This window comes from Acinonyx jubatus, chromosome A3 (assembly GCF_027475565.1).
Source record: "Acinonyx jubatus isolate Ajub_Pintada_27869175 chromosome A3, VMU_Ajub_asm_v1.0, whole genome shotgun sequence".
NCBI classification, from domain to species: Eukaryota; Metazoa; Chordata; class Mammalia; order Carnivora; family Felidae; genus Acinonyx; species Acinonyx jubatus.
The window spans coordinates 84068203-84081957 of record NC_069388.1 but is presented as its reverse complement, the minus strand read 5'-3'; the positions used below and the strand labels follow the sequence as shown (position 1 = coordinate 84081957).

Below are 13755 nucleotides of genomic sequence, written 5' to 3'. Positions count from 1 at the left end.
TGGAGCTCTGGGGCCATCAGCAGTAGTTAAGAGAACAGGAAGGTGGGAGGGGGAGTGGTGTAAATCAAATATTTACAGTGAGTAAGAGATTATCATTTATGTGTATGTATGTGTGTGTATAATACAATACATACACATGTTAATTTTAAAAGGTAAAATACATATATTTGCTTCCCCTTTTGAGTCAACATGCTTTAGTTACACACAAGCACTTCTGCATACCAAAGTTTAGAAATGGCTTGCACTTTAAATCTTGAAATTGCCAACTGAGTCTTCCCTGCAGAACTATAAACATGATGGTTAAGACTGCCTTTGTTATTTGTGGTTGACACATAATGAAAATGTTTCAAGCACCAATTTTACTTAACATCATAATTATGTGGCCCATCTTTTGATTACCTTAGTATCTGTATCACTTCAACTCTGATATTATCCATATCAGTACCAAAATTATCAGTAAAAACAGACTACAGCAATGCCCAGTTCAATTAAACTCTTTAGTTACGCAAAAACTTGCAAAAATGTCAAAGTGCCAGGAATCAGTAGTCATCTTTTTTAACCAGAGAGCAGTTTCACATATAAGACTATGACTATATAAAAGTAGTAACATCAAGCATCACAGTGGAATGAATTCCACATATGTGAATTTTTGATCGCTACAGTTGATTTTTAGAACATTTTCTAAAATGAAGTATCTTAAAGGTAGCCCATTTAAAATATATACACTATTAAACTAATAATCTACCAGAGAGGGGAGAAGAAACTCGGAGGTTCCTGTATTCTTTCCCATAATGTGCCTTGTGGACATTATCAGGTGATAACGCACTTTACCATTTATAAAAATGATTTAACATTTGCATAGAACTTTCCCTTAAATCTTAAGATTCACCACAATACTGTCATAGCTATTGTTCACATGTTATGAACTTGGGAATTGAAAGTCTAGAGAATTTAAGTAGCTTGTGTAGGCCACTCCTCGAGTAGGTGGCCTACAAATCCATATTCATTAATAAAAATAAATATGTGAGAAAAAGAGTCATATACGACTCTACATCTGCATATGATCAGTCAGAAATAGTTTCAAGAAATGAAAATTACTCTGCGTCAGGGAGTAAGAAATTTCTAATTCTAACTTGGGTAGTAAGATCTCATTGTGAACTGCAATAATACAAATCGATTTTCTAACCGACTGAGTAACAGACTGCGAAATATAAAATCATGGCAAGCAATGATGGTTCCTGTAATAGTCTAGCTTGGGTTTCTTTATTTTTCAAACCATATTTTTGCAGGAAGCAATAATGGACTTTTCCTATCCCAGTCTTTCTTTGAAGGAGGCTTTCCAGACCCCAGCATGAAAAAAATGTATAAAAGCATAACATGACCTCTAGTGGACACATGATTCCACAACAGTGTAATTACATGGCAAGCTGTGCATTTCTATAGTATACAAAAAAAAGTGGTTTTTTTTTTTTTGTTTTGTTTTTAAATGTTTATTTATTTATTTTGAGAGATGGGGGGTGGGAGAAGAAAGGGAGGAAGACGGAATCCCAGGCAGGGTCCGCGGTGTCAGTGCATAGCATGACACGTGGCTTGAACCTATCTATGAACCATGAGATCATGACCTGAGCCAAAATCAAGAGTCGGACCCTTAACCAGCTAAACCACCCAGGCACTCCATGTATTATCTTAAGTCTTCACAAAACCTGAGGAGAAGACATTATTACCTTCATTTTGTAAGTGAGAAATATAAGTGCAGAGAGGCTAAGCAACTACTTATAGTTACGCAGCCAATAAGCAGCAGGACCAGGACTTGAACCCAAGGAATCTGATTCTAGGGACAGGACACTCTTGCTTTTAACACTGTATTGCCTCCCTCATTATCATTACATAAAATATATTTTTTTAGATTATTTACCATCAGCTTAACTATCTAAACTAGAACATACCAAAGAACTGGAAATAAGGTAGAATGACTATTTAACAAGCAAGTAGACATTCTGAGAAAATCAAGCCCTAAATGAAATTCCAGAAGGTCTTGGGACACCTGGGTGGCTCAGTCAATTAAGCGTCTGACTTCGGCTCAGGTCACGATCTCACAGTTTGTGAGTTCAAGCCCCACATCAGGCTCTGTGTTGACAGATCACAGTCTGGAGCCTGCTTTGGATTCTGTGTCTCCCTCTCTCTGCCTCTCCCATGGTGACGTTCTGTCTCTCTTTCTCTCAAAAATAAAAAAACAGTAAAAAATTAATAAAAAAAAAAAAAAGAAATTCCAGAAGGTCTTCAGGTTTCCATTTATTCATTTATTCTAATGTCATACCCAAATCTAACAAGCTGTGTTATATGAATTTGCAATTCTCTATTCACAGCAAACAATAAAGTGGATAGGGTTTAACAGGCAGTGCATTAACACTGGGGGAAAATGATTGCTATTGGTCTGTAAGTAGAAAGAGAAAGGCTATGGAAAAGCAAAGAAACCCAAAGACTCAGAAAGAATGTACTAGCTAGAAGCTACAGAGAATAGGGACAAATGGCATAACACACTTCAAAAAGTACTACTTACACTTACCAGGGTCTACGTATTGATTACCCTATTTAAATGAAAATTTCATTTGACAGTCAGACATTTCACATCTTAAGAAAGCCATAAAAATAGTTAAAATAGAGGAATTCCCATTTCCTAGCAAATAACTGCAGTCACCTAAATACTAATCATACCATACAAAAAAATCAGAGATCAACAAATAGAACACATAAAACCACCTACATTCCACATGTAAAGCTCAAGTAGGAGACAGAGATTACCACAAACTTTACATATAGGAGGAGAAAGAAACACCAAATGCAGATCAAGCTTCAAGGCAAGTGATAACTGGGAGGAAGAGAAGAGAGGGAATGAGAACCTAGGGGTGGTGGGGCACAGATAATATCACTCTCAGAAATAGTCACGCCTTGAGTGGGAAATAAAACACATCTCACATCCAGCAGTTCAGTGGTCCAGCAAAACTGGAAACAATTTGGGCATCAATAGGAATAATGGTAACAATGGAATACAAACACTGAATACAAAAATAATCCATGAGTTCACAATGAACTCAAAAAAAGGGCCTGGGGCTAGGGCTGGCAGGAAAAGCCCTTCTTCATAAAAGAATCCCAGCTAATGAAGAAGAAATGATCGAACCAGAAAAATCACTATTTTGCAACTACAAATATAATAACTGACTCAGTAACGGACCAGTGGATGTTAACTTTCAGGTGAAAGCTTGATGAGAAAAAGAATATTCCTGAAGTCCCAAAGCATCATCGCACAGATTACTCACAAAGGGAACTGTGTCTTTTTTGGGGAAGTCTGATAGACACCACCTTTCCCAAGTGACCACCCAACATCGCCAACAACAGCACAAACTCCTAGCTGGGCCTTGAGATAAGCTGCTTCAATTTCACATCGAATATGTAATATTCTCGCCCAAAATGTTTAACCTGAATCCTATTATATAGAAACAATCAGACAATCAAAATTGTGGGCCTTCTTTAAAACAACTGGCCTGGACTCCTAAAAACATGAATGCCATGAAAGACAGAATAGTTCTAGATTAAAGAAGATAACGTTTGATTGGATCCTAATTTTTTTTAATGTTAAAAATGGACATTATTGGAAAAGTTGCATAAAATTAAATATAGTACCATTAAAATTTACTGTACAATTATAAATTTCTCAAGTGTGGTAAGTTTATATGTATGTACATAACAGTTTATATATATTTATGTATGTATGTATACATTTTATATAAAAATGTTCTTGCTCTTAGGTGATACATGTTGACATATTTAAGGATGAAGAGCCAAAATCCATACAATGTACCTTCAGAAGGGTTCAGAAAACAATACATATATGAGAAAAATATATATATATATGTATATATATATGAGTGTGTGTATATGAGAGATAAAGAAAATGTGGCAAAATGTTAACATTAATTAATCTGCTAAAGATATATTAAGTGTTCTTTCAACTTTTTCTGCAGGTCTGAAATCTTTCAAAATGAAAAATTGAGGGAAAAATAGTTAAAATTTCAAATATGTTGGTGCCTAAAAGGTTTATTATCAAATTACCTAGAAAATGTAGTATATGATTGCTAAATGACATAAATACACCATCTCAGTAAAATTTATTTACAGTCATCTCAGTAAAATTAATAAGACTCTTCTATAGTAAATTTTTCTAACTTCCTCGCTTGAGACTGGGTACCACAAACTGGTAGCCGATTGGCTACAAATCATTCAGGCTGTTTTTTTTCTCTCAAGTTTTGAAAAGTGTATGCACCCTCCATCTCACCACAGTGGTCAGTACCCCTACAATCTCCCACTGAACACCTTTCACTCTTTAGTGTATGCCTGGCCTCTGCAGGCATTTGAATTTGCAACTTATGATTTGAGGCACACCTTTTTTAAGATTTTAATTTTTTTTTTAGATATTATTTTAAGTAATCTCTATACCCAACATGGGGCTCGAAATCATAACCCTGAGATCCAAGAGATGCACGTTCCACCAGCTAACCAGCTTGGCAGCCCCAAACTACACCTATGCTTTCAGATGCCAGTTCTTCACATGTGACATTGTATACCAGATGCTACTAGTTGCTTGATCAATAGCTATTCATTTCTTTTTCCATACTAATATGTACTCTCCTTTTTTTAGGCCAACAAGGTACCCATTTAAAAATATCCAAATGCCCAGAATTCCTCGTAGCTATGGACAGCCAAACGACAAGTTCTAGGAAAGGATATGAGAGGGAGTGTGTGTATTAACGACGTTTTCTAGTTTCCGTATCTGATGTTTTAGTATCTGGCACCTTGAACTAAGGAAGGACTACCCCAAGGGTTATCAGGTTCTTAGACACAGTAAATGACTCACCTGCAAGTATACCTTTCATATGCAAAATAACCAATCTAAAGTCTGTACCCCCAATTATGGCTTTACCTGGCTCTTATGCTGTGCTAATCGCCCCAGGACTAGGCATCAGACAACTAGGGACAGCCCATACAGCTCAGAGCTCATAAAATTATTCAAAACTAGACCACCCGACACCTGTTTATCTTGCCTTGCCCATTCATTCCTAAGAAAGTTGTGAGAAAGGCTTTCCTGCAGTTCCCCTAGCCCTCTCTGCCTTCTGCCTCCCACCAATCTCACGTGGCCCTGCATGGCGTGGTGTGCCTTTCTTTCTCTTGGGAACTGTGAGTAATAAATTATCTTTTCAGTGGCAGTCATCTCATGATCTGTTGGCTTCACCATTCCTGAACAGAACAACAAAATCTCCTTTTTAAAACAGATTATTGTCTTCAAGATAACAAGGAACAGGCTCGAAAGGAGTGGACCTTTTTTTGTCCTGTGCCTTTCTCTTTTCTTCCTGCTTAAATGGGATGCTTCAAAGTACAGCAGCCATCTCGACTGCAGGCATGAATCACATGCAAAGGATGACCAAGGAGGAACACAGAAGAGCCGGTTCCTTGAGTATCTGCAACAGCCCCGGGCTGACTGCCCCTGAGATTCTCTTACAAAAGAAAAATCAATTTGGTTTGTCACATCTCGGTTACCTGCAGCCAAAAGCAATTATGATTAATATCCTTTACTTCAACAATACTGGACATCTAATAACAAATTTATTTATGTTCAGCCAGTCAGAGAAGGAATAGTAGAAAACAGAGAAGCTAACCAAATCTGTGCATTCAAGCACAAGAATTTTTTTTAGTATTAAAAAAACTGCACAGCATACAGCAGGAGCTGAAGCATACGCAGGCTACAGGGTAATGCTGAAATCACTCCTATCCTTTGTTAACAACAGCTGAAATGACAGAAATTCTTCTTCAGACACTACAGAACAAATGTTTTTTACTTGAATTCTTCATACGGTTTCTTGAATGGGGGCAGGACTCTGTCTTTTGTATTGATACAATGTGGATCCCTTCTCTTTGATTTTCTGGTTCTGAATTGAATGTTTCCTGGCAAGGACAAGTCCTTTCGCCTTGTCTTCATGTCTCATTTTTAAGACATGAAGTTTGTGCTAGAAGAAAAGATAAAGACATGAAAACATAAAAGAATTGTTTGTGAGGTGTTTGACAAATATTTATTTTTGACATCTACTGAAGTCAAACAGAATGAAGATTTTCTTACGCTACTAGCAGAAATGCTTGGATGTTTTGACTCAAGGTCTCTGACCTATCTGTTTATTATTTCCAAAATTCTAAAAATAAAAAACAAACCTGAATAAAATAAAAGCAGAAAAGTTACTGGGCCCTGAAATAGAATAGACTGGTACCTTTCATTTCATTTTTGCCTATATATATTTACTAAAAAACCAACAACAGTCCATTTTTCTTAAAATGTTTTCCTACAGAAATTTCTGAATATCACAGGCAAGTATAATGTATCTCGTAAACACAATATCCCCATGTAGCCTGGCTCCTCTAAACACAAGAACAGAGAAGAGGCAAGATTTGCTTTTTCCAAGATGAATTACAGAAGACACCAAAGGGTAAGGTAATAAAATTTTTCTTGTACAATACTTAATAACTTACAGTGCTTTCACACAAGATTGTCTAGTTTGCTCTATTAACAACAGACAAATAAAAAATAGGCAAATTCAAACTTCCACGGTAGAGAAAAATTAAAAAAAAAAAACCCATCTGGTAGGAGATTTGAAACTATATCATGAGAAAATGCATAAACCTAAAGAAGCATAGGCTCTACTTTAGGCATAGTTTGCATAAAATATCTTCCTCAAACTTTTGTGTGTATATGTGGCAAGTACATAAAACCTAAAATTAAGACCCAAATTAAACAGACTCATTGTTGACAAACCTGTTGATGAAGCATAAAAGTGTCGTATCTAGAGTGCTTCCCAGTTACCAGATCCAAGACGCACTCCCCAGAGCTCAATCTACCTTGAGACTCTGTCAAAACATTAGATAAGTCAATCTTATTCCTCAAAAGAGCAAAAGTTAGTTGACACAAGGTGTTTAATGTTACCATACTTGGAATGTACCAAAGTTCATTTTTCTGATATTAACAAAGGGCAAGTTTGAGGAAACAAACATAGGCTCTCTAGAGAGATTCCAGTAAGCTCTCTTTAAAAGGTTATTAAAACACTGGATGTGAAATGGTCTTTGAACTTGTGAAATACTTTCCCATAAGACCAATGGTATAATAGTAGTTAGGCTATCAGGTTACCTCACAACTATCTATTTAATCCACAATACTGATGAAATATGGATCACTTAGATTTTCAAAAGTAAAATGCAATACCTGCTGAGCTCCTAATTCAAGGTTGCTGAATAGCCAGACAATATGATAAAATTGGGCTGACTTAATGCCACTGAGGTTTCAACTCACCCAACCTGCTTGGCTTGCAATGCTACTTGTGAAGTGAATGCTATACAAACGTAAGAACATTATCCTCACCATTGATGTGATAGATGGCATCATAATAGAGACAATATAATGAGTAAAAACATAAGCAGAGCTTAGGAAGACAAAACTGGGTTGAAATCTCCACTTGGGACTTCAATAAATTAAAGTTTCTCAATAAAATTCAGTTCAGCAAAAATTTCTTAAAAGACTTATTCTGTGCCAAGCATTCTTAGTGTGTCCAAAAGTGGTTTTCAACTCTGATTTCACAACAGAATCATCTTCAGAGCTTTTAAAAATACAGATACCCAGGGACGCCTGGGTGGCTCAGTCGGTTGGTTAAGCATCTGACTTCAGCTCAGGTCATGATCTCATGGTTCGTGAGTTCGAGCCCCGCCGTGGGAGCCTGCTTCAGATTCTGCCTCCCTCTCTCTGCCCCTTCCTAGTTCACACTCTGTCTCTCTCTCTCAAAAATAAAAAACATTAAAAAAATAATAATAAGTAAATAAAAATACAGACACCCAAATGCTACCTACAAGAATCAAAATACCAGTGGAAGGAACATAGAGAGAGGTACAAAAGCATGTGAGAAGATGGCATATTCAGGCTGAGTAGTACGTGGGAGATAATTTGGAGAGACTGATTTAGAAATAAATATATGTAAAATATACAGGAATATACATACATGTGAAAAGTAATTCACTATGCACCTATTATAATGTCCAAAACCCAAAACACTGAGAACACCAAATGCTGGTGAAGTTGCGGAACAACAGGAAATCATTCATGGATGGTGGGGATGCAAAATGGTACAGCCACATTGAAAGACAGTTGGCAGTTTTTTACAAAACTAAACACACTCTTAACATATGGTCCAGCAATTGAGCTCCTTGGTATTTACCCAAATGAACTGAAAACTTATGTCTACATAAAAACTTGCACATGGATGGTTGTAACAGCTTTATTCCTAACCGCCACAACTTGGAAGTAACCAAGATATCCTTCAGCAGGTAAATGGATAAACTGTGGAACATTCAGATATTGCAATATTACCCATCATTAAAAAGCCATGAGAAGACATGGAGGAACCTTAAATACCATTACTAAGTGAAAGAAGTCAGCCTAAAAAAGTCTATATTTACATACTGTATAATTCCAACTATATGATATGCTGGAAAAGGTAAATTATGGAGACAGTAAAAAGTTCGGTAGGTTGCAAAGGGTTGGGAAAGGAAGAAAGAACAGAAAGAGCATAGAGGATTTTTAAGGCAGTGAAACTATTCTGTGTAATACTACAATACCTGATATGTGTCATGACACATCTGTCAAAACCCACACAATGTGCACCAGGAGTGAAGCTTAGTGCTAAACCATGGACTCTGAATGATAATGACAAGTCAATATAGGTTCATTGGATATACCAGTGTGGTGCAAGATATCGACAGCGAAGAAAGGTGCGGTGAGGAACAGAGATGAAAACTCTCTGTATTTTGTACTCAATTCTGCCATGAACCTAAGACTGCTGAAAAAATAAAGTCTATTTTAAAGAAGAAAAATAAATACCGTAAAAGCAAAGTCCATAAAAGTTAAAAGGGGATCAGTGATGTAATGTGATTATCCCACAAGCCTGGTCAGCACTTACCCAATCATCCAATCGGTCATACACTTTCTGTCTCGGACCCGGGAAATCATACATCCACTGAGCCTGAAGGGCCTTTCCCTCTCTACCACCCACTCTCCACCTACCAAACAGCTAACTGTTCTGACACTCCAAAGTCAACTCAATGTCACTGAGTCAGGAAGCCTTCCCTAACCCCTCATCTTAACTGTGGGTTCCTTCCTATACCTCTCTGTATCATGTAACATCCTTTTCTGTTTGGCTCATAGTACTGAAACAAAATTTTTAATTAAATGTGACCTTTCAGAAGTTGGAGGTTATATCTAAAAATCCAGATTTCTTACTACTCTCCTTTTTTTTTTTTCATGTTTCTTACTAATCTTGAAAATAATCATAGGACTTTGTTACCAGGTGGGCATGGGGGTGAGTGGTGGGGACCACATTACAGGTCATTTTCCTTGTGGCCTTCCCAACACTAAGGCAGCTGTCATCTATGACACTGCTGTGATTTATTGACCATCATCCCTGCACTGTTTTTCCTGCACAGTCCCATTTCATTCACTCAGGTGCCTGCCTGGTTCCAGTTCCCATTTGAGGTTGCAAATGCTATTTAGTTACTTGTTTCTCTGACTCTCATACCTAGGAAACTAAGTTTCTTGAGAGTAATGACTTGTTTCTCGTTCATCCTTCCATTCTGACTACAGTATATATTGAAGTATTTTCTGAATTCACTAAATGAAAATGAAATAGGAAATGGAATAGAAAAAAAATGCTAACATTCAATCCATCATGAATGTTGCTCTGAAAGCTTTAGCAGTTGGTAGCACTGCTTCTTTGTTATGCTTAAATTCACTGCAAAATTCTATATCCTTTTCAAACCTAAGTTACAAGTAGGCTCTTTTTGAGGGTTGGAAGAATGAGAAGCAGAGACACAGAAAAGGAAGAGATCATGTCCTTTGAAGGCCTACTATGTGCCAGACACTGTACTAGACTAAAAAGGTGCAGGAGATGGAGGGGATACCCAGCAGCTAGGAGTGCTTGGCACATCCCTAGGGACCAGATAGGACTAGGTTCCAGAAAGGCCAGTGAGATTCTGCAAAAGGCACAAACAACACAGAGGTGCCAGGCCAGGGAGTGGTTACTGGCTACTTTTGTATAAACTTTGTAGGACTCTTATAGCATTCTTAGAAATGGTGAACTGATACCAGGGAAGGTCTATATTAGAGCTCATGACTATCCCCACCCACAACCAAGGGCCTCTTCTCTTTTAAATTAAAGCAGTAGATTCTATTACACCTGCCATTAGGAAGACTCACTAGATAGCTGGCACTGTCCTTTTTCCTTGGAGGAAACAGATTAGAAACGAATGTGTCATATAATCCTCATCAAAACAGAAAAAGGGAAATTTGAAATTAGAAACAGTGGTTTTCATTTAAGAGTATAATCAGCTTTTTAAAAAGCGCATATAATCAGCTTTAATTAGAGAAAAACTATAAAGCAAATAATTTGGCCTAAAGGTACTCTTGAGATGCTATACTGTAAAACCTTAACTAAAGTTAAATTTTTTACTTAAGATAAATTATAGTTTCACATATAGTTGGAAGATATAATACACAAAGATCTCTTGTACCATATCCCCAGTTTGCCCAGCAGTAACATCTTGTAACATTATAGTCCAGTATCACAACAGGATACTAATATTGATACAGTAAAGATACAGAATATTTCCACCACCACACAAATCCTCATGTTGCTGTGTTATAGCCATACCAGTCTCCTTCTGCTCCCCTCTCCACTTCTTTTAACTCCTGGCAACCACTAATCTGTTCTCTATGTTTACAATTTTGTAATTGCAATAATGTTATGTAAATGAATTCATACAATATGTAACCTTTGGGATTGGCTGACTTCAGCCAGTATAATTCCATGGAGATTCATCTTGGTGTAAAACCTTTAACTGGTATGGATCATAAAACACAATTACAACCTGGTAAAGTAACCAAGACCTCAGGTTCCCTGATGACTCCCACTAAAGTAAATGGCACAAGAACATTAAATTTCACTGTACTCTGTTATCTATAAGTGGTCTCTATATGTGCTCTCCTGCCACTGTAAAGACAAAGACATTCTCATCAATTTGTTTCACCACCAAGCCCATTTTACACATTGGAATTAAAAACCTTTATGTTTGTGTGGCCATGAACGCTTGTGAAACTTGTCTCCAAAAAAACATAACCTGTTAAATGAGTTCAAAAATCATTAATACTTAATGATTAATAATCACATTATGAGTAATTTACAATGAACATCCTGAGTTTTCCCACTTCAAGTAAGTCTTTGCTCTCTCACAGTACAAAAAAAAGCATCACTGGAATAATTGCTGTTTGAAATAGCACCTTCATGTTGAGTTTTAACCACTGCAAAGAAAATATCTTTTTTAAAAAAACACAAGCTGATTTGTTCTTCAAATTTTTCCTTTAACACACTTAGGACACTGTTCATAACCACTTCTAATATCTGCCAAACTTGGCAAGAGAATGTCATCACAGAATGATTATTCGAAAAGGAGAAGCAAAATTCTGACCAGATAGACTAACTTTCTACTCCTTACTATTTGAAGACAGGAACCAAGTAGGCTCATCTCACACCAGCAAGCCTGTAACACAAAGATCAAGCTACAAGTAATGAGAGAGCCTGCAACCTGTTGCCATGTTTATAAAACACAGGCCTAAAATTCATCGACCCTTAACCAGAAACACAGTACTCTGTATTGGTGATACAATTTGTTAAGCAAATCAAAATTCACTTGTGAACAGACATAAGGTTTCTAGATGAAGCACATACTCTGTTAAATTTCATATATATATATATATATATATATATGGACACACACATATGTATATATATGTATACACACACACATATATTTAAATATATATGGAGAAAGGAGGAGGGGAGGGAAGAAGGAAACAAATCTCTCAGGTAGTTCTCTCAAATTCAAATGTTTGTGTAAACTAACAAACTATGGGGGAAAGTAGCAATGTTATTTAAACATTTAAGTAATTACTTGTCCGGTAAAAAAAATAAATACCAGGTGAACTTCAACTGTCTCAATAACCTTACTGCATATCCATATATGTATACACACACATACACATCGATTAGGGCTGACCTCTGCGTCAGAACCCCCAAGTACCACTCCTTTTCCTGCGCCAAGAAGGAGCCTAAGGCTAATAATATCAATGGTTCCATGTAGACACTGGAGGCTAGCCAGGATAACAGTCCACACTCCTCACTGGCTGGCATTAGCTCACTGACACAGGTTTGTCTTCAGAGGCCAAGAGAAAACTCCTAGAGGGCAGAGACCTATATCTCATTCATCTTTGTAACCCCACAGTGCTACCATCTGCAAAGGTGCTGCGCAAAGTGGGCACTAAACAAAATATGATGAATGTTACAAAAAATAATATATCTGTTTTAGGTAGAGATCTATAAAATTTAAGAATGCAACAGGAAAATTTCCTAACTCCTAAACATCCCAAAGAGGGTGGAGAATATATAGCTTAGTGGCACTACATGTCCAAAAGCTTATTTGCACCCTTTAAATAACCGCTCTATGGCTCAATTTTCTCTTCTGAACAATGAAGATAATAAGAGCACCTAATTCCTAGGATTTTGAAGTGATTAAAAAGTTGGGACACGTGAAGTCCTTAGATCAATGTCCGGAACACTACACTCTACTTTAAGGGTTAGCTGCTGATATTACTGAAAAAGACTATTCCATAAAAGTAAGGCCCATACAGTCCCACAAGAGGCCAAAAGCTTAAAAGAAATCATTCTAGGAAAGAGAAAATCAGGGGTTGGCAAACTTTTCCTGTAAAGGGCCAAATTCTACTGTAAATACTGTGGCTTGTCAGGCCAAGAGGCAATATCCTCAACTCTTGGGCCAATTGTTCTTCCTAAAAGGCTAATAGGTTTTTTGTTTGTTTGTTTACATTTCACATTTTAAAACTTAAGAACCATCCTTAGTACATGGCTCCATACAAAAACAGCCTGGATTTGGACCCAGGGCCATAGTTTGCTGACCCCTGGATAAAATTATAATGATCATACAAATCAGTGCTTATTAAGGGCACCACTATAAAACGTTTGTGAGCTGTTTAAAGTTGACTGAAAACCGTGCTGCTCCCTAGCTTCTAAAATCCAGACAGGCAGGGCCGGGTGGTAGGGAAGCCAGAAACGGGGCTTCAGGAGACAGCCAGGACCTCGCACGGCTCTCCGGGCCCGGCCGAGCCCCCTGCCACACTTACTCGCAGCAGCGGCCCGCGGCCGATCACCGTCTCCCCGGGCGCCAGGGCCACCCGGGGGCCGCCGTCCTGCGGTTGCAGCTCGAAGCCCCCGGACATGGCGGCGAAGACTACACCCCTTGGCAAGGAGACGGTCCCCGCAGCCGTTTCCGCCTTCCATGGACACGCACAGGGCCTAGGCAGGCCCTCGGAAAAATGCAGGGGGAGGGGGAGCACAAGCTCCGCTCGGGGGTGTCCAGGCCTGGCACTGCAAGAGCTCTGGCGCCGCAGCAAGAGCCCCGCCTCTCCTCTCCGGCCAGTGACGCGCTCCGGGATTCCTCCAACACTCCGCCTCAAAATTATTTTTTAAAAGCCCCGGCTAACCACCCCACCACCCCGCTTTCTCACCGCCCACCCGTCACAGGGGACGTCGGGCCTTGTAGTCCGTG

General features: G+C 38.2%; 1 protein-coding gene across 3 annotated transcripts in view; it reads right to left on the bottom strand.

The window, feature by feature from the left end:
- The window catches only part of APLF (aprataxin and PNKP like factor), an 83390-nt gene extending 69713 nt beyond the window's left edge, over nucleotides 1-13677 (bottom strand). The window contains exon 1 of one of the 3 annotated variants that reach the window (XR_008289368.1): nucleotides 13331-13676. Coding sequence is in view for 2 of the 3 variants with exons in the window: in XM_053200689.1 (XP_053056664.1) it covers nucleotides 13331-13426 (96 nt within the window). In the remaining variant the exon portion in view is untranslated. Of the gene's footprint in view, nucleotides 1-13330 lie in introns of all 3 variants that reach the window. The other 2 variants (XM_053200689.1, XM_027072310.2) reach the window with 2 other exon arrangements.
- Between the last annotated feature and the right edge of the window lie 78 nt (nucleotides 13678-13755).